General features: G+C 42.8%; 1 protein-coding gene across 1 annotated transcript in view; it reads right to left on the reverse strand.

Annotated features, from left to right (window-relative positions):
- The window catches only part of LOC122801280 (arf-GAP with coiled-coil, ANK repeat and PH domain-containing protein 2-like), a 2,104,317-nt gene that overhangs the window by 1,098,279 nt on the left and 979,520 nt on the right, over positions 1 to 26,518 (reverse strand). Inside the window, exon 15 of the mRNA XM_044070827.1 lies at positions 1,148 to 1,217. Within this exon, the coding sequence (XP_043926762.1) occupies positions 1,148 to 1,217 (70 nt within the window). The remainder of the gene's footprint in view (positions 1 to 1,147; positions 1,218 to 26,518) is intronic.

Below are 26,518 nucleotides of genomic sequence, written 5' to 3' on the forward strand. Positions count from 1 at the left end.
CATAACAGACATTCCCAATAATACTTCTCCTAGGCACTGTTAACCACTGCAATCTTAAAAGATATATGGAAAGACAGATGCCATTCCCTTCATCTTCAGGTGACTAGGTCAAAATGTTGAAATTTAAGGCAGTGCATCACATCACAAATGCCTCTTTCAGACAGTAGAGCTAAGCAGGTACATATCCTGATTCAAGACTTGGCAGTCAGATATACACTCTGAAAGTTTATACTTTTTATGTGCATAACATGGGACGTTTTCCATGGTGATAACTTGTACATGGAAACTTTTTCATGATGAACATCAAGCTCAAGATCTGAAATGTGCCAGTGGCAGATAAAATCTGATGAGTAAAAGGGCTAGAAATGTTCTAAGGTCTGATGTGCGACATCATGGTACGAACTGTCCAAAGTACATGCACACTCCTCTATGAGGTAGTTGGAGAAAAATAACTGAATTAAAGTTAGCATAAGGGGAATACACGAAAAACACATCCACTGGGATGGACTCCTGGTAACGCATCTGTTCCTAGCAATTGTCCTTACTATAAAAAGCAGAGTTCTGACATGTGAAAAACAGCTGGGAAGATATTAAGTGTGCACCACTACTTTTAGGAATATACTGTACACTTTCTTGAATCTGGTCTAAAATGGAGATCTGACAAGAAACCATGTGAGCCAACATGTTTAAAGGGCCTAACATGTTAGATGTGCAGACTTTTATATTTACTTAGTAACTAATCTACATCTGATGGAAATCAACCTAGGTGAATAGTCAGCCTACACTGACTAGAGGCCACGTTTTCTGTCTATTCATGAATCCTGTACAGGCAGAGTAATAAACTAATAGTCTTAGTGTTGGAAACAGATTCATGTCATGAACATTTGCCTTTAGCATTCCTAAGATGTATAGCATACTGGAGGGACCAGTGATCTTGCATTTGGAAACTTAATTTCTCTGAGTAAGAGTAGCAAATAAAACAGAGAAACACCCACTCACTAAAACTGATCTGAATACAAAAAGAAAACAAATACTGCTCTTTTTGCTACTTTTTATTTTTTTTTTTTACTACTGAAATTCCCTGCTGGACTCGTATATACACAAATCAACAAAATGTTATTAAATGTATAAATGAAAAACAGATTACCTTTAGCAATTCAGGCTCCCATGTGTCCAATGTCAAGGATCTGACTTTAGAAAAGTGCACACCAAGGCTCCTAAAATAATAATAAAATATGTTTTCTGTCTTGATATAAAACAGTAAAATATCAGTTTAATGTATAAAGCATTTATTACTTGAGATACCAGGTCAGTGGTTCTCATCTTGGTGGTTCTGACTTCCAAAAGGGACCAAAAACCAGTTTTGCTGCAGTCACTGAGACTTTAAACTTAAAAATCAGAAAAAGTAATAAGCAAACCATTTAAAAACACTTGTATAGTTAAAATCAGAACACGTACATTGAGGGAAAATATTTAACAACCGACTGTTACGTTGCTGTTAAAGTGACTAATGTGTGTGTTAGGATACTTGCGCCTGACCAGGGTCTGAAACAAAGATGACAAATCCCAGATATCCGCAAGCATTACAATATCGAACAGCTGTATCAAATATGCCAGCACAAAGATGAGGGCTTAGTATTTATGACTAAGGGACTTGTTTTAAAAGTGGATTCTAAACATTAAAAGGTTGAGAAAGTACAGGTTGGGGGCAAGTATTCTTACTACTACAGTACATCCTTGAGAAAAAAAGTAATTAAAGGTAAATCATACTATTTGTGTTGTATGCTGCCCTACCTGCATCTTCTATAGTTTTGTTTCAAAATGAGTATCCTCCTCCTTTCTCTGGAAAAGAATAATGAAGGCTCATGCTGGAGCACATAGACTCAAGTACTTACACAGCTATTTTATCTCGCGTTGATGTACATTTTCTTCACTGGTTAAGCTGCAATTCCCTAACAAAAGGACAGATGTAACAGATGACCAGTCTGCAAAATTAACCAAGCGGACAGAACTTTAAGAAATTAAATGAAAAGTATGCCTAAATGAAAGCACCTGCATACATTAACTGAGTTAACTATGATAAGGACAAAAATATCGGCAAAATGAAATGGAATATTACAAATGAAAGTTGACAAAAAAGCTAGTGGAAATAGTGTCATAAGCAAACCAAAAATTATACTCTTGGCGCAACAGTAAAGTATACAGAGAACATTCCTCAGATACTGTGAAGTAATAAATGTACAAGAACCAGTTGAGATAACAGAGCAATGTCCATGAAGAACATTTATTCAATGCATTCATACACATTGACGTGTGTGTATGTAATCTAGATGCATGCACACACAAGTGTACATTATAGACATGTAAAGTGCAATACTTACATTTAGTTTAGATATTGTATGAAGTTCCACATAAAGAAAAACATCTAGAAACACAATAAAAGTAGAAACATCTACAGGGTGGGGTGACAAAACAAACACAGAATGTTCTTGTGGCTTATTCAAGAAAAATAATTAAACCTATCCAGACTCATGAAGGTTTCCAAAAGTGAACTCAAGTGAAACTGAACATACAAAAAAATCATTAGAAAATACATGAGAGATTATTTGATTTGACTGAGTTTTCATTATACTATCAGTGAATACAGAGCGACATGAAAAGTACACAGAAATGTCATCACTCAGATGGTCAGTAATAAATACAAACTTTTAATACATTTCAGTAGTGACAATGTCCTCAAAAAAGCATTGCAAATAAAAATTGCATCGCTAAGTTCTTTAAATGAAAACCCATTACAGGGTACAAGACATTTCTACTTCTACATGAAAACAGTTTTCCAAGAATAACTATGAGGAGAGAACTTCTCGTACAGTCATATGCCAGTAAACAGTTACTTTTATCTCTCTTGGGAAGAGAAGTTAAAAAACACACAAAAAGCCATTTCCTGAAAACTAAATGTCAAATGCATAGGGCGCAAAGGAAAATGAGTCTGAAGAGTAGCTTGAGAAAGAAAAAACTTCTAAGATGAAGAAAACCAACAGCAGCAACAACAAAAAAAAAAAAAAAAAAACATAACTCGCAAAGGAAACTGGGACCTCATTGCACTGGAGGAAAAGTACCGTCAGAGCACTACTGTTGTGTAGTCATGGAAATTGTAAAATTAGTGAATGAACGTGGTAAAGCAGAGCAGAATAAAATATAAACGACAAAAAAGCAAACTAGCACTGCAGCTTTAAGTTACTTTAATAAAATACAATAAAAACTAGTAGAGCTTTTGGATACAATCCATCAGTACACAGTACATAGTTAAAACACAATTAAATATAAAAATTAATCACGTGACATTACACAGCCAATAAACATTCACAAACAATAAAAATTATTTCAAACAAATTTGCTTTTGTTTTAAGACTGGTTTTAAAGAAACCATCTTATTAATACCTGGTACAGGATCAGCATTAAAACAAAATCCATTCATACTCTTTCCGTTCCAGTCTGTTGTTCATATCCCCACCCCTAACATTTTTAAAAAGCATTTTAATAACTGTAAATGCAAAAAGATGGCCATTCCCATTTTCTTTTTGATGTTGAGCTAAGAAAGTAGTCATAATACCTCTTGTCATTTATGATCCTGCATCTAATGAAAACATTTATCATACTCTGTATTTAATTTACTTGTTTGTATATACTGTCCCTTTACATTCCATTTAAAATGTGTTGAGCATGCATGCTACTTATATGTAAATATTTATTTCTATGAATGGGCTTCTTATACAAATTAGTGTGCATACCTGACTCGCTAAAAGAAAGTTCAGCATCTAAAAAAAAAAGTTATGTACTCACCATAACGTTCCATGTGTGTTGTCCATCTTCACCTTCATTCTTACCAGGATGGGTTCATAGGTTGTTACTAGGCTATCGGCCCTAGGGCACAAATAAGCCTAGCCATAGCAATTCCCTGGCTATTTCTTCCCACACTATTTACTTCCCTGGACCCCTGTTATGCAGAAGTTTGGATCAAATCCTCTGATCTGACACTGCCTTGTATACAAGCTCGAGGTCTTCCACTAGCTCGTGGCTAAACCCTATCCTAGCATGCACTACGAAAACTCCCTAGATCTTGTTGCAGTTATAAGAGAATACAAAACAAAAGTAGTTTAATAACTTAGAAAGCAATAAAGAAGGTCAGAGGGCAACGATATCCAATTATACCAACTCTGTCTTCCCAGGAGTAAAAAGGCTGGGGGAAGGAGGGCGGGATGAAAGAATGAAGGTGGAGATGGGCAACACACACAGAACGTTATGGTGAGTACATAACTTCTTTGTGTGTTGTTGTCCTATCTTGCCTTTATTCTTAGCAGGATGGGACACACTGTCCCTAGCACCATCTTACTTGGGTGGCTCAAGAGAGAATATTCATCAGAATTGTGGAACCAAAAGAGGCCCTGTTGACTTTGTAATGAGTGATAAAGGAATGTGGTCTTGCCCATGTTGCTGTAGCACAAATGGTATAAATTGCTAGTCTAGCCATAAAGGTGAAGAGGTTGCAATGGCTCTTGTAGAGTGGCCTTTAACTTTATGGGGAAAATCCCTGTTCTGAGATTTACAGATGAAGGTTATGCAAAATGAAAGCCATTTTGAAATACTCACTTTAGAAACTGGAGTACCTTTCTTTGAATCGGAGAAGGATATAAATACTTGGTCAGATTTTCTGAAGTTCTTAGTCCTGTGCAAGTAGAAATGTAATTGTGCACATCCAGTTAGTGTAATATGCATTCTGCCTTATTCTTGTAATTTGGATAAAAAAACTGGCAGCTCTATGAATTGCTTCAAATTTGATTCTGAACATACCTTTGGCAAAAAGGAAGTGTTTGTTCGTAATGAGACCATCTCTCTATCTCTATGGAACAGCAAGTGGGAGGCTTTATTGACCAGTTTAGCAGCTCTGACATTCTTCTAGCAGAGGTAATTGCTATCAAGAGAATAGTTTTCAATGTCAAGAATTTGAGTTCATAAGATGATGCGGGCTCTAACGGGGAAAAAATTAAACGGGAGAAGACAAAAATTAGGTCCCATGGTGCAGGAGGGTCTTTGATAGTGGTCTTAACAACAAGGTACCTTTAAGAAAGGCTTTACATAGTTTGTGAGACATACTATTGAGGCCTAATTCACCTCAATGGAAACTGGATATCGCTGCTAGCTGAACTGTAATGGTAAGCTGCACCTTCACTGAACAGTTTCACCAGGAATTCTAGTATAGAATTTACTGGGTCAGAAAAAGGATCAATATGATTATGAGACTTCTATAATGAGACACACTCCCATTTACGTCATTATATCTTTCTTGTTGAAGCCTTATGAAAAGGTATTAGGATGTGTTTAACTGATAAAGAAAGGTTAGGAAACCTGGCTATGGTTGGAATCAGAGCAGCCAAGCTGTCAATTTGAGGGTCTGAAGGGGAGGGGATCAGCATTCCTGATGCATGGGTCAGAAGGTCTGGAACAAGGTCCAGAATCCAGGCTCCTCCTGAAGATAAGGCCACAGGAAGGAGAACCAGATTCGACGAGGCCAATATGGGGTGATGAGTATAAAGACCTTTCCCAAGCAATTGGCTTGCGGCAGAACTTTGGGTATTAACGGGAAGGGAGGAAAATCGTAGAGGAGATCCAAGGGCCAATCATGAACATGTGCATCCCTTGGTGACTCCCCTGGAGGGGGAATAAGGGCAATGTAGCTGCTGCATTTGGCATTCATGGATGTAGCAATATGGTCGCAAGAAGGCCGGCTCCATTTGCAGAAAATCTTTTCCACTACTTCCTGTTTTAGGGACCACTCATGAGGCATCAGAATTGTTCTGCTGAGTCTGTCTGCTATCACGCTGGATTTCCCCGGGATGTGTGCTGCTATCAGAAATCATTGAGAGGTGGTCACCCATTGCCATGCTCTCAGGGCCTCTCGGAAAAAGTGGGTAAAGATCTGGTTCCTCCTTGTTTATGTACCATACAACTGACATGTTGTTGTCTGTCTGCACTCCAATAAGACCTAGCGGAACAGTGTCCTGGAATGCTTGCAATGCCAGAAGCACTGGTCTCATGTCTAGGACACTGATGTGCAAATTAGCCTTGTGATCCTGCCAAATGCCTTGGACTGTCTTTCCCAGATAACCCCCCCCAGACAGGCATCCGTGGTCACTGCGGCTAATGGTTGGGGAAATACAAATGCTCAACCTAGTGTCACATGAGTAGAGTAAAGCCACCAACGAAGGTCTTTCTTGCAAGATTCTGTTATCAATATTTTGTGGAACATAGGCAGTTCCCGCACTGACTACTGAGTAGACAGCAGCCCCTGAAGAATTATGTGCAGACGTGCTAATGGGATCAAGGTTACTGCCGCTGCCATGGTCCCCAAAACTTTTAGGACTGTCCTTGCTTGTGCTTTTTTCTTTGCAAGAAGATTTAGAGCCTGACGTCGTAGAACCTGCACTCTTTCTGAAGGAAGTTTGGCCATCATACTTGTAGTATCCAGTTCTGCCCCTATAAAAATGACACGCCGAGAAGGCAGCAAGTCAGATTTCTCGTAGTTTATTGCAATTCCTAGGTGACAGCAGAGCTGCAAGATGGTGTCCCTCGTTTTTATTAGTAGATGCTGGGTGGTGGCGGTTAGGAGCCAGTCATCTAAGTAATGGAAACACCCTGAATCCTAGGCGTCTCAAGTGGGCCATGACTACTGCCATACATTTGGTGAACACACAGAAGGCTGTAGTGAGGCCAAAGGGCAGAGCTTGAAACTGGTATTGACTGGCTCCCAGCCGAAAGTGCAGGGGTTGATTGAATCGCCTGTCCATTTATGTGGCAATATGCATCCTGGAGGTCTATTGAGCACATCCAATTGTCTTGTCCCAGAAAAGGGAGTATCGACTGCAGTGTTACCATCCAGAACTTGCACTTTCTTACTGATTTGTTCAGGTTGCAGAGATCCAGAAATGGTCTTCAGTCCCCTGTTTTCTTTAGAACTAAAAAGAATCTTAAGTTTCAGATCCTATCTGGTCTGCGGGGAGTGTCTGGATGACTCTGTCTAGCAACTTTTGAATTTCGAACGTTGCCTGCTCCCTTTGACTGGGTGGAACGTCTGGGATCTTTTGTATGTTTGGGACAGGGAAGGAAAAGGATATGGAGTAACCTATGGATATGATGCTTTGTACCCATTTGTCTTTTATTAGTTGCCAGGTTTCTGGGTACAGAGAAAAACGGCCACCGACTGCCTCTAGAGATGGATAGGGGGGCCTCCTTTCAGGAGTGCTGGAAGGGCATACCAAAGAAAGTCTCTGTTGCCTTGATTCTGCGGACCTCCTCTGCCACGTGGTCTGCTTCTTCTATTACTCTGCCCCTGGAACAAGTATCACCACGTGTGCCTTGGAAAACTTTCAAATTTTAGAAATCACATTTTCCCACTTCCCTTCTGACCTCTGGGATATGATATGGTAGGTAGGGAAAAAAACGGACTCCTACGGTAGAGTCTCTCTCCTCTTTGCTCACACCTGGTTAGTGTGTCCTTGACTTTAGGCCAGAACAGGGACGAGCCATCAAATGGGATGTTCACACATGAAGATTTAAAGGGCTCCGTGAAGTCACACAAGTGCATCTAAGAGTGTCTCCTTAGTGAAATTCCTGAGCCCGCTGATCTACTCGCTCCATCCGCTGCATAAGAAATCAGTCTCATTAAGGTAGAGAGCCTGGAGGAAACCATCAGAAATTCTTTCAGCTACTGAACCTTTGAGAGTATCTCCTAAGTCCTTCAGGAGATCTCTCTGCAATCTAGTAAAATGGGTTAGGTAATTCAGCGATCTGAGATCAAAAGTCACTGAGGAAAAAATGCACTTTCCATATCTGTCCATCGCACGAGACTCCTTGCCCGGTGGACGAACAGAAGATGTCTCAGAGTTTCCTTCTTGGTGGCTGCTGTCACCACCATAGTATCTACTGGGACTCCCCTTAGTTAAAAAGGTTTTGTCTGAGGGGGACATAATGAATTTATTTGACCTCCGAGGAATGGGTTCCACTGAATCTGGAGACTCCCACACCTTTCAAGAGACTAGATACACAAGGTCACCGAAAGGTGGAGACACCCAAGTGGAGGAAGGTCCAGATCCAAAGGCCTTCAGGTACATGTACTCCTCTGCCAAAGGGTTGGTGGACTTCTAGCCGCCTCTTTAATCAGGAGGTGACCATGGGGACCCTTCAGCTTCATCAAGGTCTATATTAGACGTGATGGACTCCTCTGGGGAATCTAAATGCTTCCTCTTACATAACCTCGTCCGAGGGACCTCTTCAGAGGGGTACTCTGGAGAGGTTTCAGAAGAGTGCCCTGTGGGGCATCCTGGGGCCTAGGATCTCCGCATCCCTGTGGATGCAAGGGTATAGAGACGGACACCAGTGCTTTTGGGGGAAGAACTTCTTGAGATGACAGTGGGACTGCCTGTGGAGACAGCACTCTCGTCATCACCTCAAAAGCCCCCCATCTCTGATCCGAGGAAGTCCTTGGATCTGGAGAAGCCAAAGGAACCCCTGGAATCAAGGATGATGGCTCCAAGGCTGAGGTAGGAGCCGAGCTCAACCGAGCTGATGGCCTGAGAGATCAGACTGGATCAGACTCCTCTTCCTGGATCTGACCGGAGTGCGTCAGCTCCTAGAATACTTGAGTTCCGATGGAGCAGAGGACATTGGCGCAATGGTCGGGCACAGAGATTCTATAATAGGTGTCTGGTGTTCCACCAATATCAGCTCTGGACATCTGGCTCCAAAGTCTGAGGCTGGATCAGAAGAGGAATTGAAGTAGACAGGGAGGACGTGGTCAGATCCGAAGCCCTTGGGGTTGGATCCGATAACAGTCTGGCCAGCTCCAGTGTCTTCAATATCCTCAGTGCCACTCTATCCACGTCATCGTGGGATAGGATCTGGAAGACCAAGTGTAGGGGGCTGGAGATTTTTAAGACTTGAGAATGGCAATCTGAGAGTAGGGGGAGAACGGCTCCAAGGCAAGGGACCAGCTCAACAACTCAAACTCCACTGACACAGAGAATGATGGTGCCGGAGAAGTAGATTTTTCGGATCGGACAGCCTTCATATCCAGTGTCGACAATTTTGTAATCTTTTTAGAAGGCTCTGATCGAGCACTGAAGAGGAATATTTCTTCCCAGGCTTATCAGATCTCGAAGGAGGAGACTGGTCAGACTTTGAAGAACCCAGACATTCATGTACTTCTTTGGAGAAGGGGTGAGACCTCTTAGTATCAGTTTGTTTTCCCTTGCCAGGAGAGCTCTGTGATTAAAAGAATGACAAATGGAACAAGAGTCCTAGAGATGGACTGCTCCTAGGCATTAGACACAAACAGTGTGACTTTCAGTTAGGGACATTTTCCAAATTTCTTGAAACCAGAAGGTTTCAACTCTTTAGAAGACATGCTGAACAAGGAACAGTAATACGAGAAAAAAATTAGAACCGTTTATTTATTTATTTATTTTTTTAACAGTAACAGCAGCAGCAACCACAATAAAGTTTAAACAATAAACTAGTACAGTAAGGAAGGGGAAGAGGAGGGCACAGCCCTCTAACTTAAACGGGCTATGCCCAGAAGACTAGAGGAAGGGGAAAGCCCTGTAACTTAAATGGCCTAAGGGTAGAACAATTCTCTAATTTAAACGAACTGTCCTAAACAAATTTTAAAACCGAAAAAGGAAAGGTAGGAAGAGCCCTCTAATTAAATTGGGCTTAAAAGTGTCAAGGTGGAGGCCGAGATAGGGAAAAATAAGGCCTAGGCAGGAGACAATGGCCAACAGCAGAACAAAGCGGAAACAACTAACCATTGAACTAATTATCTAGTATCAAAAATAGCTAGGAGTAGGCAATTTCCACAACAGTAATAATAATGAAGAGAATACTTGGCCAGAGACAGAAGAAAGAGCACCCAATCTTAATGGCAAATGAGATCTGGGGAAGTTTTCCTAGTGCATGTTGGGATAAGGTTTAGCCACGTGCTAGTGGAAGACCTCAAGCTTGTATACAAGGCAGAGTAGAATCAGAGGACCAGATCCGAACTCATCCTTGTAAGAATGAAGGCAGGATACGAAAACGACAATTTTAGTTCTAGAACAAGTTATTTTGAACTTCAGTAGTGGTATTCAAAAAAATGACAAAATTCAGTAGGTCAGCTTCATTACCCATTCATACAAAAAAGATGTAATCAACAAATGTTTTGAAAAAAAATTTGGATGTATAGATGTATGGGCCATTAAATATTACAAGATTTTCCCACTTCTTTAATACAAGATAAGCGTATGTGTTGGGAGTGGGGGTGCCCACTGCAACACCCACTATTTAATGGTAGAACTTACTACTGAATATAAAAACATTATTATGAAGTACAAGTTGTAAAAGCTCACAGATCGTTTCAGCTTCCCTTCCACTAATTCTACCTTTTCATTTAAAAATTATCTAATAGCACAAATCCCATATTCTGTAGAAATTACAGTGAATAGAGATACTATACAAAGCATTACGAAAATAAAATTTCCATGATTACTTTCATTATATCAAGCACACAACTGAGTTAAGAAGTCCTGTGTCCCCTTAATAAAACTTCTAACTTGCATTAGATATCCACTCAAGACATTTTGCAAGAAATGGATATATGGGTTCGGTTACCCATCTCCTTCCTGAGAACACTGGTCTCATGGGTGGATTGTCCAAACACTTGTGTATCTTGGGCAAACCATACAGCACTGCAGTAACAGGGCAGGGAATAGTTAAACAGATTCAATGAAATATGGATGAATATATAGGGAATGTACCTAGGTTTTCATATAGGAATTGTATTAGTCTAAAAAGGTGTCTATGGTATAAAGACTTCTTGCATCATAAACAATTTAAATCTAAAATAGGGATAACTCCAGGTTATAAGTGTTCAAGTTGTGAGACGAATTCAGAGATTTGTTTTACACACCTGGTTAATGGTAAACAATATATGTGCTCCTGTTCTGCTAACTGTAATTCCACTAATATTGTGTATTTCGCAACATGTAAAATAATGTCCCAGTTGTTATACTGGAAAGTCAACTTGAAAACTGAAAGAAAGAATAGTGGAACACAGATCATAAATGACAAGAGGTATTATGACTACTTCCTTAGCTCATTAAAAAGAAAATGGGAATGGCCATCTTTTTACATTTACAGTTATGGAAATACTTTTTAAAAATATTGGGAGCGGGGATATGAACAGACTGGAACTGAAAGACTATGAATGGATTTTGTGTTTTAATGCTGATCCTTTACCAGGCATTAATAAGATGGTTTCTTTAAAACCAGTCTTAAAACAAAAGCAAATGTGTTTGGAATAACTGTTTTATTGTTTGTTAAAGTTTATTGGCTGTATAACATTATGTGATCAATTAATTTTTATATTTAATTGCTTTTTAACTATGTATTGTGTACTGATGGAGTACTGTATCTGAAAGCTCTGTTATCGTATTTTATTAAAGTAACTTATTGCTGTAGTGCTCGTTTACTTTTTTTTTTTTTTTTTTTTTTTTAAATCATGGAAATAGCCAGTGTGATATTAGAAGCAAAAATGATGCAGGTAGAAAAGCATCACATCCGATGACTACATAAAATTCAATAATAAAAGAACATAATTGAACAAAGAATTGATCCAGCATGAAGTAGAACTTGAAAAGGTGCAAAAGCAGGATAAAAGAATTACTAAAAGAATTGTGGATCATGAGGCACTGCAAGAAGAACTCAAGGTTAAATTAAACAAGTGGAATATCACTGTAGGAAGGGAAATTTTTACGTTTACAGTGATCCCTGAAAAGGTTAAGAGAAATTGAACCACAACTCTCAACCATCAAGGGGGACCATGTTGGCCATTATAAAAATGGATTTATTGTTAAGGAGCTAAGACAGCGTGGTGTCCGTGCAGTTATCAATTGTTTGGTGGTTTACAGCTGAAGTTTCTGCCTGGAGGAAGAGTAATTTGCAGGAGGTCTGAGTTTTGTTTTCCTGTTCTACTTCTGCAGGACCAGAGGAAGCTAGCCACGTGGCTAAACAGGCAATACTTAATCATCCAGATTTTTGCCTCATATTTATGGTTCATTCAGTCCTCATACAATGTATTGTATTTCTGGCAAACACATTTAAGTTTCTTTTTTTTTTTTAATAAAAAGTCATGCAAACACATTCGATAAGTTACTAAAGCAGTTTCAGTAAGTTACAAACTTGCAAGATGCCAGTAAAATCAAGAACAAGAATGCTCCTCAAATGTTCAGATTTTTACCTCATGTTTTGGATCTGTTCTTCATAAAAAGTATGTTTTTTCTGGCAAATCAGAGGACTGAAGTCATTAAATTATGTCAAACCCTTCAGTAGCTACATGTCAACAAAAATCTTATTTTAGCAACTTTCTACATTTATAGCAATATTTAAAATTTGTCTCTGCTTTTGGACCTTTGCCCGGGTCTATATCAGATGAACGAAAAATCCGTTTATCGAATAAGTAATTATCGAAACTTCATAGAAAACGAAAATGGTATTATGGGGTCTGTGCCCCCCAAACCCCCTGCTAAATATATATTCTAACTCCGTGATTGCACTACAGTAAGGAAAGGGCAAATACCCTAATCCTCACTGTACTGAGACCACACAATACTATTTTCGATTTCCGTGAAGTTTCGATCATTACGTATTCGATGAACGGATTTTTTGTTCATCTGATAAAGACCCACTTTGCCCCACATTATTTTAATCTTTGTCCAGGTTTCTTGCACTAACAGGTTGAGATGTAGACATGGCATTTGCAAAACGTAACTATTTAGAAATCGTGTTCCAACTGGAACCAAAGTGTGTGTGTGTGTGTGTGTGTGTGTGTGTGTGTGTGTGTGTGTGTGGAATAAATACCGTACTGATTGGCAGGAACACTAGTTGGGAAAAATGTTTTTACACTGTAAACCTGAGGTACTGACACAGTATAAAGAAAACCTGAATCAATACATTTCTAAAGAAAAAAAAAAGTGCAATACACATTTTGTAAAGCAAAAGAAATATAGAACTGTTTTGTAATTGAATGTGTGTGTATATTAATATGTTCATTCTAATATGTATATTTTATGCTAACTAGATGTCCCTGATTGTCTGTTACTTTAGGATCCTTTGTCTCAGATTCTCTCATCTGGAGATTGATGGGGTATGGAAAGTACAGTTGTGTACACTTACCACAAATGTAGATGTTTGGGTGTATTCACTGTTGCAGTCATCACATTTGGGTTATCTGACTGCAGGTAGCCCTCAGTCGGCCTGAATACCAGAGTCTTGGGATTAATGCATCGGATGCTGTCGCTTCTTCCATGACATCAGGTCGTCAGGGGTATAAAACATGCAGCAGATGCCATTACATCAGTTTTTCTTGCCCCAGATGTCAACAGCCCCCAAAAATAGGAAGCCATTACATGGTATGGAACAACCCCAGCAAAAAGCAAATACCAAAAATATAAGATATGCCAAACAAAAAAGATCGGTAGAGGTAAAGAGAAGCCAGGGGGCTGGAAGGAGGGTAACCAGGACTGCAACAGTGAATACAATCAAACATCTACATTTATGGTAAGTGTACACAACTGTACTATGTTCTTTGTGTTTCACTGTTGCAGTCATCACATTTGGGTTGATTCCCAATGCTAAGGGTGGGTGGAAGTGGTTAAGAAACATCAGGGCTGGCAATCAGGCTCTCTCTGTAAGACTGCTGTGGCAAATCCAGCCCTGGATTTAGAAAAAAAAATAGGTTAAATGGTAATGCTTGGTGAAAGTGTGTACAGAGCTCCAGGTTGCAGCTTCCAGGATGTCCCTAGTAGGGAATCCCCTGAGAAATGCTGTAGAAGTTGATGTAGCTCTAGTGGAATGTGTTCTGATCCCTTGTGGGGTACGTTTCCCATGGTGTTTGTACCAGAAATGGATGCAGTATGCTATCCATTTAGAAATGGCCTTGGCCTCTGTCCCTGCAGCAAAACTGACTAGCAGCTGGTCAGATTTTCTGTAAGGCTTAGTCCTGTCCAGATATAATCTAAGCTGCCTGTGCACTTCCAAGAAGTGCAGGACCCTTTCCCCGTTATTCTGAGGATTATGGAAAAAAGTTGGCAAATGAATGGATTGGTTTAAAGCCACACTAGATACCACCTTGGGCATAAATGATGGGTTAGTCCTGAGGGAAACCCTGACCGCATGGAAGATAATGAAGGGCTCCACGGCCATAAGGGCCTGCAATTCAGACACTCTTCTTGCTGAAGTGATGGCTAGAAGTAAAGCTTTTTCCATGAGAGGAACTTTAACTCTGCTGTAGCAGCAGGTTCAAAAGGGCAGAAGCGTGAGCTTTTCCAATACAAAGTTAAAGTCCCAGGCTGGAGTGGGAGCTCTCCTGGGGGGTCTTATATTTTTGGCTCCTCTCAGGAACTGTTTGACCAGAGGATGAGAGAAGAGGGGTGGGCTTAGTATTATAATGAGCTGAGATGGCAAAGGCAAGAATCTTAATTGAAGGGAAGGCTAGGCCTTTGTGGAGCGTTTCTGTTAAGTAATCTAGTATACAAGGGTAAGCTGAGCACAGTTGTGCCCATTCCCTGAGACTGGTTCCAGGAACAATATCTTTTCCACTTTTCTAAATAGGATTTTCTAGTAATAGGCCTCCTTGCCTCAAGAATGACATCCAGCACCTGCTTACTGAGGGTTGCTGGTGAGGAGTTCAAGGGTTCAATGAGCCAAGCTGCTATGTTCAGGGTCTGTAGCTGAGGATGCAAAATCTGGCCCTCCTGTTGGGACAACAGGGAAGGGGTTTGAGGCAGGTGCCATGGTGGCATGACTGTCAGACTATGCAAAAGAGGGTACCCAGTGCTGGTGAGGCCAGTCTGGTGCAATCAGGACTGTCCTTGGCTTGTCCTGTTTGATCTTTAGTAGAACCTTTGAGAGGAGGGGCAGAAGGGAAAAGGCATAGATTGAGAGGCTTTCCCAAGTAAAGGACAGGGCATACACTTTCCAAGCTTGGCTGTGGGGAGTTCTGGTGCAATATTTGCTCAATTGATATTTCTGAGGGGGAGCAAAGAGGTCCACCTCTGGTGCCCCCACCTGTTCCTCAAAAGCCTGAATATTTGGGTTCCACTTTCCACTCGTGGGTTCATGAGATTTCTGCTTATGTCATCTGCCAGTGAATTTAGTTTGCCTGGCAGGAATTGAGCTTGCAGGTGCAACTGGTTGCTCAAGGCTGTGTACCACAGAGCCATGGCTAATCTGCAGAGTGGGTAGGAATGGGTTCCCCCCTGCTTATGTACCACATAACTGTGGTGCTGTCTTGTCTTTATAAATAGTTGTCTTGGAAGAATAAGGCCTTTGAAGGCTGTCATAGCATTCTGTACAGCTAATTTCTTTTTGATTGATATGCAGGTGCATTTGCTTTGGGCTCCATTTGCCTTGAAGGCATTTGTCCTGCCATGTGAGCCACCCATGCATAGTCTGATGTATCTGTTAGGATATGGGCAGCAGGGTGTTGAGTGAAAGAGTCCCTTGTTGTGGTAGCAGGCCTCTGCCCACCAAAGGAGCTCTGTTCCTAGGCAAGGAATGACAGGAATCATTGTTTCCAGGTCCTGAGAATGTTGACACTAGAGACTTTTTAAGTACCACTGAAGTTTCCTCACATGCAGTCTTGCATATGGAATTAGTAGAATGCAAGAGGCCATGAACCCTAGGGCTTGCAGTATTTTACTTGCAGATAGCTGGGTTTTGGTGGCCAGTACATTGAAGTAGTTTGTCAAACAGATTTGTTTTTCTGGAGTGAGGAATGCCATCTGGGAAGTTGTGTTCAAGCTTGCTCCCAGAATACAATCTGTTGGCTGGGTACCAGATGTGATTTCTTTTCACTGATGGTGTACCCCAGTGAAGTTAGAAGTCTCTTTACAAATGTCAGGTGCTGTAGTAGCAATTCCTGACTGTCCGCCTGAATCAGGCAATCGTCAAAGTATGGGTAAATTTGAATCCTTCTCTGCCTGCAATATGCAATAGCTGGAGCTAGTCATTTTGTGAATACCCTGGGCACAGTAGATAAGCCAAAGGGAAGTGCAGTGAACTGATAGTGCATAGAACCTGCTCTGAGCCATAGGTATTTCCTGAAAGATTCCCTTATGGGGATGTGCAGATAAGCTTCTTTTCTTTTAAGTCTAGGGTTGCTAGCCAAAAGTCCTTGGCTAGTACAGCAAGCAGCTGTTGGAGAGTAAGCATTTTGAATTTTGGAACCACCAGAAAGGTGCTGAGAATAGACAGATCCAGGACAGGATGCCAAGAGTAGACATCCAGGACAGGATGCCAAGAGTTTTGTTTTCTGGGTACCAGAAAGTCTGGAATAAAAGCCGTGTCCCCTTTGTTCTGCTGGGACAGGTTGAATAGCCTTGATACTGAGAAGAGAAAGTACTTGCTTTTGGGCCTCTGCCCACTGGTCTAGGGGGAGGTCTGGCCATCAGCTTGGGGTTGGGAGTAAGTGGAAGTGGAATCTCTATCAGTGGGAAATGATGTTTAAGACCAATCTGTCCTGGGTAATGTATTCAGGGCTTTTGGCATGCAGGGTAAGTTTCCCTCCTAAAGGTGCAAGGCTTGGAAGAATTAAGCACAAGTCATTTTACCATAGGATGGCAGCTAACTACTCCCTGTTTTGGATGTGGGAGCACCCCACTGCTTAGATCTGTGCATACCCTGAAACTGTAGTCTTGGTGGTGTACTGCCCCTGGGTTTGGACTGAGAAGGTCTGGGAGGGACTGGAAAATAGCAGTTTTTAGAAGGCCAATGCCTATTGACTTCTAGGTGGCTGTACCTGTAAAAAAATCTTTAACAGTTTGCAAAGATTTAGCTTTTTCCTCCATCCTTTTGAGGACGACGTCTGCTTTATTGCCAAACAGACGCTCTTGGTTTAATGGTGCATCTAGTAATTTTGTTTTGACATGGTCTGGCAAAGTTTATTCCTTAAGCCAAGCATGCCTTCTAAGAACAGACCCAGTAACAGCAGCCCTGTAAGATGCTTCTAAGGCATCAAAACCACATTGCAAAGTATGTTTACCAACTTGGTTAGCCGAATGCATTAACTCTTGTAAATCTTTATGTTCTGCACAATCAGGAATCATCATCATTTTCTGTTTAATTAGTTCCATAACATGTTGCTGATACTTTAACATATGAAACTGGCAATTTAAAGTCCTGATGGCAAGAGTAGCAGAGGTGTAATACATTCTTTCCCGATCTGTCTAAAGCCCTAGAATCCCAGACTGAAGGGGTAGGGATTTTGGCTGTAGTAGCCTTAATGCCTTTAGGTCCCTCGGAAATGGTTTCTGGATCCGCAGTAGGATTCATAAATAGAAATTTGTGAGAGTCAGGTACTCTAGTACCTATCAGGTTTTCTAGGAGCTGGTGGCAAAGTATCAGGAGTAAGGTTGGATTCCAAGAAGACATTATCTACAATTTCCGGAACAGGAGGGATAACTAGACGCCTGTGCTGAGGCACGTTTAAAAATTCCCAGAGTCTCTTTTTGGATTGAGAGTAGTCCTGGCTCGCCCAGCTGAAATGCTCTCTAAAGGTATGCAGGGTTTCACCAAAAGAACAATTTTCTGGTAGGGAAGCAGAGGGAATGGAATCCTTTGCATCAGAATCCTCACAGGTTGATAAGGGTATATCCTGGTAATCAGAAGGGTCAGAGTTATTAGACTCCTGATCTGAAGAATCAGAAGGAAAAATCAGTTCTTGGTCTTTTTGAGGGGGAAGGCTGACTTCCTCTAATTAAAGTAATAATGTCTTCAGCCATTCTAAGCATTTTTTGTGGCATGTGGGCCTAAGAATGCACTTTGATCGTCGGTTTCCTAGGCGTAGTGCGAGTGCTAGGCCTGAGAAATTCAGTATTTTGGGTTTGAAATGAAGTAGTCTGTTTAATATGAAAAATCAGAAGGCCTGAATACACCCTCAGAAACTGGTGCCCACACAGCAGCTCCAGACCCATCCAAGGTAGAGACATCCGCAGGTTCCATAATCGAAGCATCTTGTGGCATACCGGACTCTGAATGGGTCTCAGTAGAGGCCTGCGAATCTGTAGAAGTGAGTATCGGGCTGCGAAAGCCCGAGAGTACCGGCAGACTGGTGACTAGCTTAACGGTAACGTCGTCGGCAGATTTGGACCCATGCAGTCCGTCTCTGCCTCTATCCTTACGTTTTTTCGGAAGATCAGTAGTCAGATGGCTTATCGAAGCCATTTCGGAATACAGAGATAGAGCGCAAAAGACTTTAGCGACAAGAATAGCCCAATGAATAGTTTGGGCATTGAACAAGGCACAAAACCGACAGTGAGGGACTTTGTGGTCTGGGCCTAAACAGGTGACACAGTTGTTTGTGACGCAGTAAGAATGAAAATCTCTCTGAGGTATTTGCTTTTCACAAGCAAGACAACTTTTCTGACATTGGTTACAGCAAGAAAAAAGGAACCCAACACGGTACTTCCCTTTTTGACGACTTCATGTCTGAAACTCGAAAAATGAAAATTTCAGGAGGCAGCCGACTAGCACTTGCGAAATGCTTCTGCTTCGGGCACCGCAAGACAAGAAAGACTGATGTAATGGTGTCGGCTATATGATTTATATCCCTGACTACCTGCCGTCATGGAAGAAGTGACTGCAACCAACGAAGAAATCCCAAGACTCTGGTATTCAGGCTGACTGAGGGCTACCTCTAGGCAGATAACCCAAATGTGATGACTGCAACAGTGAAACACGAAGAACATCAAAGGAGTTTTCTAACAGGTGGACTTTGTTTCAGAGCTCTGTACCCTATATGAAACAGACTGACAACCATTCCCCAAGACTTTCTGAACACTGTTTTCCAACCATATCATTTTTCTAGTAGTTCTTTCAGGCTGCTTCTTAAAAGCTACAAAATGCATTAATGTGCTCAATAATGGACTGGAAAGTACAGTTGTTAACACTTACCATAAATGTAGACGCTCGAGTGTATTCACTGTTGCAGTCATCACATTTGGGTTATCCCTGCCAGGGTAGCCCTCGGCTGGCTCAAATACAAGAGACATAGTATTTCAGCGTCGGTTGCTGTCGCTAGAGGACTGACGCCAGGTTGTCAGTGGTATAAAGTAAGGCAGCCAAAGCCATTACATCAGTTTTTCTTGCCCTAACCTTGTCAGGAGCCCCCAAGTAGGAGGCCAGGTTCTGGTGGAAGAAACCCCACCAGTGGAAAATATATACCAATACGTCCCTTGTAAGGAAAGGAGAACAAGTTAGAATGGTAATAAAAGGAGAAAGAAGAAGGGGGATGGAGGGAGGGGAAACCAGAACTGCAACAGTGAATACACTTGAACATCTACATTTATATTAAGTGTACACAACTCTACTATGTTCTTCGTGCTTCACTGTTGCAGTCATCACATTTGGGTTGATTCCCAAAGCTGAGGAAAATGGTGGAGGCAGTCAATGAAACTAGGGACTGGCAAGGATGCCCTGCAAGACTGCAGAGGCAAACCCTGGCCTGTTATTTGGAGGAGAGAGGTAGGTGGTAACGCTTGGTAGAAGCGTGAACAGAAGCCCAGCTGGCAGCTTCCAGAATGTCCTTGGTGGGGACTCCTCTGAGGAAAGCTGCAGAGGTGGAGGCTGCTCTGGTGGAGTGTGCCCTGACCCTCTTGGGGGAGTCTTTCCATGCTCTTTGTAGCAGAAATGGATGCAGTGTGCTATTAATTTGGAAATGGTTTGTTTGAAGATGGCTTTGCCTTATGCCCCTGTAGCAAAGCTAACCAGCAACTGATCAGACTTTCTGAAGGATTTAGCCCTGTCTAGATAGAATCTGAGCTGTCTGTGGACATCTATAGAGTGAAGAATCCTCCCCCCCCCTTGTTCTAGGGGTTAGGAGAAAAGGTGGGCAAATGAATGGTTTGGTTGAGAGACACACTGGACGCCACTTTGGGCATGAAGGATGGCTTAGTTCTGAGGGATACCCTGTCTGCATGGAAGATGATGAAGGATTCCACAGCCATGACTGCTTGCAGCTCAGAGGCTGACGTGATGTCCAGAAGGAATGCTGTTTTCCAGGAGAGAAATTGTAGCTCTGCAGAAAAAGCTGGTTTGAAAGGGGGCAGGGTGAGCTTTTCCAACATGAAGTTAAGGTCTCAAGTTGGTGTTGGGGCCCCTCTGGGTGGCCTCAAGTTGATAGCCCCTCTTAGGAACTGTTTGATCAGAGGGTGCTCAGTGGGAAAATAAGCAGAAATAAAGGCATGAATTTTTATAGAGGAGAAAGACAGGCCACTGTGTAGTACATCAGATAAGTAATCCAGGATGAGAGGGAGGGAGGGCTGTGGGTGTATTGGGCTCCCTTATCCTGGATCCACGTGCAGAACCTTTTACATTTATCTGCATAAGACTTTCTGGTGCTTGGGTGTCTGGGCTCACGGATTACATCCGGAACCGGTTTACTGAGATTAGCAGATAGGTTCGGAGTTAGGGAATAAGCCAAGATGCCAAACTGAGTGTCTGCAATTGGGGATGCATGAATTCCCCCCTTCCCTCTAGGTCAGGTTTGGAATCTGAGGAAGATGCCATGGGGATAGCGGGGACAGGCTGCACAGCAAAGGGTACCAGAGCTGCCGGGGCCAGTCTGGAGCTGTAAGAATGGTCCTTGGTTTTCCTCCCTTATTTTGAGCAGTACTCTGGGGATGAGAGGTAGGGGAGGAAAGGCACAGACCGATAAGATTGACCCAGGGGAAGGACAGGGCATTCACTTTCCAAGCCATGCAGTGATGCCCCTGGTGCAGAACTTGCTGAGCTGATGGTTGGTGTGGGAGGCAAAGAGGTCAACCTTTGAGGTTCCCCACTTCTGAGTTATTAGGGTGAAGGTACTTCTGTTGAGTTGTTACTCATGTGGGTACAGAAGATTTCTGCTTAATTGGTCTGCCAGAGAGCTGAGAGAGCTTGGTAGGAATTGTGTTAACAGGTGTAGTTGCATGGCAGAGACTGTTTGCCAAAGGGTCATGGCCAGCCTGCATAGAGGGTAGGAGTGAGTCCCTCCCTGCTTGTTGATGTACCACATCACAGTGGTGGTGTTTGTTTTTATCAGAAGAGCCCCTGGAGAGAGAAGGGGCTTGAAAACTATCAAGGTGTGCTGCACAGCCATCATCTCTTTTTGACTGATGTGCAGAGGGATTTGCTGTGGGCTCCATTGGCCCTGTATACACCTGCCGTCCAGGTGTGCACCCCAAGTGTAGTCTGATGCATCTGTGGTGAGAGTCTGGGGGGGGGATTCCCTTGTTGTGGGAGCATGCTGTTGCCCAAAGAAAATCTTTTCTTAGGCAAGGAATTACAGGTAGAAGAGTTTCCAGGTCTTGAGAGTGTTGGCACCAAAGGCTCCTTAGGTACCACTGAAGTTTCCTCATTTGCAGTCTGGCATATGGAATGAGTAGTATGCAAGATGCCATGAACCCCAGAGCTTGCAGGATCTTCCTTGCAGTTAGCTGGGGCCTGGCGGCTAGTTGAGAGATGCAGGCTGTCAGGATAATTTGTTTCCCTGGAGTAAGGTATGTCATCTGGGATGCTGTGTCCAGACTTGCTCCCTGGAAGATTATCCTTTGGGTGGGCGCCTGTTTGGATTTCTTTTTGCTGATAGTGCACCCAAGGGAGGTTAGTAGGGTCTTTACAAAGGCCAGGCGCTTGAGCAGCTTTTTCCTGGCTGTCTGCCTGAATAAGGCAGTCGTCCAAGTATGGGTAAATCTGAATATTTCATTCTCTGCAAAAGGCAATGGTCAGAAGCCAGACATTTTGTGAAAACTCTGGGAGCAGTAGATAAGTCAAAGGGAAGCGTAGAGAACTGAAAGTGTTAAGATCCTACCCTGAAGCGAAGATATTTCCTGCATGATTCCCTAATAGGAATGTGGAGGTAGGGCTCTTTTAGATCAAGGGTGGCTAGCCAAGCGTCCCTGGAGAGCATGGGTAACAGCTGCTGAAGGGTGAGCATTTTGAATTTTGGGATCACCAGGAAGGTGTTTAGAATGGATAGCTTGAGGATGGGGTGCCAGGTGCCCTCTTTTCTGGGCACAAGAAAAAGTCTTGAGTAGAACCCTTGGCCTATCTGTTCTGCAGAAACGTGTTCTACTGCCCTCATAGACAGCAGGGAAAGGATTTGCTTTTGTGCCTCTGCCTAATGATTTGGTGGTAGGTCTGGGAACCCTTTTGGGGTTGGAAGAGTGTGAATTTGTATCCCTGAGACACAATGTTCAGAACCCAGTGGTCCTTGGTAATGGTGGCCCAGGTGCTTGATTGAAAGGAGTTTTCCTCCTAGGGATAAGTGAAGGAGGGGGTGGAGGAGGTGAGTCACAGAGTTCTTACCATAAGGGGGTGGCTTAGAACTCCCTGGTTTTGAAGTGGAGGTAGTCCACTACTTAGATCTCGGCATTTCCCTGGGGCTGCTGTCTGGGGGGATGGTCTGCTTCCATGGGGCCTAGGCTGGGCCGGTTTACTTGGAGCAGGAAAGGACCAGTGGTTTGGAGGGACAATGCCTGCTGAACCTAGTGGGCTGGACCTGCAAGAAATCCTTAACTGTTAGCATATATTTTACTTTTTCTTCCATCTTTAAGACTTCTTCTGCCTTAGTGCCAAATAAGTTATCTTTGTGCAAAGGGGCATTCAACAATTTAGATTTGACATGGTCTGGCAGGGACTATTCCTTAAGCCATGCATGCCTTCTAATGACAGATCCAGTGACTGCTGCCCTTCAAGAAGCTTCTAGGGCATCAAAACCACAGTGCAAGGTGTGTTGAGTTACTTGACTTGCAGAATGCATTAACTCTTGTAAATCTTTAGATTCTGCCCAAGCAGGAAAGGAAGCCATTTTTTGTTTAAGGAGTTATGTTGCTGAAATTCAGCATATGGAACTGACACTTTAGTGCCCTGATAGCAAGAGTAGCTGAGGTGTATTTTTTACCCCCTCTGTCCAATGCTCAGGAATCCATGAGGGGGTGGGATTCTTAGTAGAGGTAGCTTTACACTCCCTTTTAGCCCTTGAGAAATGACCTCAGGGTCAGCTGTAGGATTTTTAAAAAAAGATATTTGTGAGAGTCAGGGACTCATAGTACCTGTCAAGTTTTCTGAGAGCAGGAGGAAGGGTGTCAGGAGTCAAGCTGGATTCGAGGAAAACATCCTCCATAACATCCAGGACTGGGGGGATGGCCAAGGGTTTGTGCTGTGGAAGATCTAGGAATTCCCTGAGTCTCTTTTTAGACAGAGTAGACCTGACTCTCCCGTTGGAAATGTTCCCTTAAAGTATACAGGGTTTTCCCAAAGGAAAAGTCCTCTGGGGGAGAGGCTGAAGGAATGGAATCCTCTGCATCAGAATCTTCATATGTGGAGAGGTGTTGCATGTCTTCATATTCAGATGCATCAGATTCATCTGAGTCTTGTTCGGACAAAACTACAGGGGATAGATCTCTCTTCCTTTTGGAGGGGGTTGCTTGGCTTCCCCTGATCAGCATGATAAGATCTTCCACCATTTTAACCATTGAGACGGAGGTAAGGTAGCAGGTGCCTGAAAGTGGGTAGTCAGTTTCTTGGGTGTGGTTCGTACCCTGAGAAACTCTGTAGTTTTAGAAAGAATGGTAGTCGTGAAAGAAGATGTCTGTTTGTGTCGAGATTCGGTAGTGCGAAGGCCTTCCTCGGAAGCTGGTGCCTGCTCAGCGGCTCTGGACCCATCCAGGATTGAGACAACCGCAGGATCCTTAGTCGAAAAAGAGTTTTGCGACATACCAGACTCCGAAAGGGTCTTGGTAGCAGCCTGCGATTCAACAGAAGTGGGCATCAGGGGCTGCGAAAGCACCTCACTGAGTACCGGAGAACTGACTACTAAGCTTAATGGAAGTGTCGTCGGCAGGCTTGGTCCTGTGTTGGTCTGTGTCTGACTTTATCTTTAAGTTTTTTCACAAGATCTGCTGTTGGATGGCTTACCAAAGCCATATCGGAATTCGAGGACTGTAAGTGAAAATATCTGGCTACAATAAGGGCCCGACGATGGGCAGCTCTGGCGTTTAAGAAGGTACATCCAATCAATGTAAAAGTTATTTGTCTTTAGTGGAAAAATTGGGAAAGATTAACAGAACTGTTAAGGTTATTCTCGGAAGCTACTTCAGTCAGAAAAGTAGGGTTTGTATGAAGAGAAACACTGTCTTTATGGAACACCAAATAAGGAGGTGAAAAATCAAGAGCTTGCAACTCCAAACCCCTCCTTGTGGAAGTAACCATTATCAAAAAAGTACAGTTTTGTACCTACCATAAATGTAGCTGTTCGAGTGTTCACCCTGCTGCAGTCATCACACTTGGGTTATCCTGTCGTCAGGCGGTCCTGCAGTCGGCCAGAATTCCAAAGTCTTGGTCCGGCGTCAGTTGCTGTCGCTTCTTCCCTGACATCAGTGCGCCAGGGGTATAAATAATGTATCCAATGCCATTTTCTTCAGTTTTTCTTGCCCCAGATGTTAGGTGCCCCCAAAAAGGTGGTCAGTAATTAGTACCAATTTAAAAAATTTTAGCACAAACACAAAATCCCTCCAGCTATAAGCCAATACATCAGGAATGTATTGTAGACATTTAGCCAGTTAGATCAGAGGGGATGGAGGGAGGGTAACCTTGACTGCAGCAGGGTTAACACTCGAACATCTACATTTAGGGTAGGTACAAAACTGTACTATGTTCATCGTGTTACCCTGCTGCAGTCATCACACTTGGGTAGAATTCCAAAACTAAGGATAGGTGGAGGAGTCATAGAGGGTTAGAGGAGGCAAGAAGGACCTGCAGAACTGCAGTGGCGAAGCCAGCTCTAGTCAGAGTAAAGTGGTAAGTGATGGTGTTTGGTAAAAGTGTGTACTGAACTCCAAGTTGCAGCTTCCAAAATCTCCTTGGTTGGAACCCCCCTGAGGAAGGCTGTAGATGTAGCTGTTGCCCTGGTAGAGTGGGGACTAATGGTAGCAGGAACTGGTTTTCCATGATGGGTATAGCAAAAACGAATGCAATGCCCTATGCATTTAGAAATGGTTTGTTTTGAAATAGCCTTCCCCTGTGAAGCTGTAGCATAGGATACAAAGAGCTGGTCAGATTTTCTGAAAACCTTAGTTTTATCCAAGTAGTAACGAAGTTGCCTGTGAATGTCCAAGGAATGCAGGAGTCTTTCTCCTTTGTTCTGTGGATTTGGGAAGAAGGTGGGTAAGTGGATGGTTTGATTTAAAGCCACACTGGAAACCACCTTAGGCATGAAGGAAGGATTAGTTTGTAGAGAAACTCTGTCTTGATGGAAAATGAGGAAAGGTTCCACTGCCATTAGTGCCTGCAGCTCTGAGACTCTTCTGGCTGAAGTTATTTCTAGCAGCAGGGCAGTCTTCCAGGATATAAACTGTAGATCTGCAGAGAAAGCTGGTTCAAAGGGAGGTAGCGTACGTTTTTCCACAACAAAATTGAGGTCCCATGAGGTGTAGGTGCTCTCCTGGGGGGCCTAATGTTTTTTGACCCTCTGAGGAACTGCCTTAGAAGTGGATGTGAAAATAAGGGTGGATCCGTGTTGTAGTGGGCTGAAATAGCTGATGCATGGATTTTAATGGAAGAAAAAGAAAGTCCTTTGTGCAACATCTCAGTTAAATACTGTAGAATCTGAGGCATGTGAGGCTGAAGTGTATTTTGGCCTTTAGCTTGGCTCCAGGCGCAAAACCTTTTCCATTTGTCCGAGTAGGCCTTTCTGGTGCTGGGCCTCCTAGCTTCCAGAACAACATCCATAACTGCTTGGGAAAGAGGAGCTGGCTGGATGCTTAGGTGATTTGCCATGCCAGATTTAAGGTTTTGAGCTGGCTGTGCAGGATCTGATTGTTTTGCTGTGTGAGCAAATGGGCAATTTGTGGTAAAATCCAAGGTGGGCCCTGGGCCATATTCCTTAATAGTGGGTACCAGTGCTGGCGTGGCCAGTCTGGGGCTATGAGTATCAGTCGTGGTCTCTCCTTTCTGACTTTCAGAAGCACCTTTGTGAGGAGAGGCAATGGAGGGAAGGCATATACTGTCAGGTTTTTCCAACTGAATGAGAGTGTGTCCACTTTCCAAGCTTGATGGTGAAGTGTCCTTGTACAAAATTTTGTTAGCTGATAGACCTGTTTGCCAGCCCCCAAAACTATGTCTGGAAGGCCCCATTCTTGAGTTATCATTGCAAATACTTGTGGATCCAGTTTCCACTCGTGGGGATCCATGATGTTTCTGCTGAGGTCGTCTGCAAACGTGTTCTTTTTTCCTGGCAGGAATTGAGCTTAACTAAACTTGGTAAGCCAGTGCCGTGTTCCACAAGGTCATTGCTTGCCTGTATAGAGGGTAGGAGTGTATACCCCCTTGTTTGTTTATGTACTACATTACTGTGGTGTTGTCCGTCCTTATTGTAAGTTGTCCTGGATGC

The sequence above is a fragment of the Protopterus annectens genome, chromosome 4.part1 (genome assembly GCF_019279795.1).
Source record: "Protopterus annectens isolate FY-2018-M chromosome 4.part1, PAN1.0, whole genome shotgun sequence".
Lineage (NCBI taxonomy): Eukaryota > Metazoa > Chordata > Ceratodontiformes > Protopteridae > Protopterus > Protopterus annectens.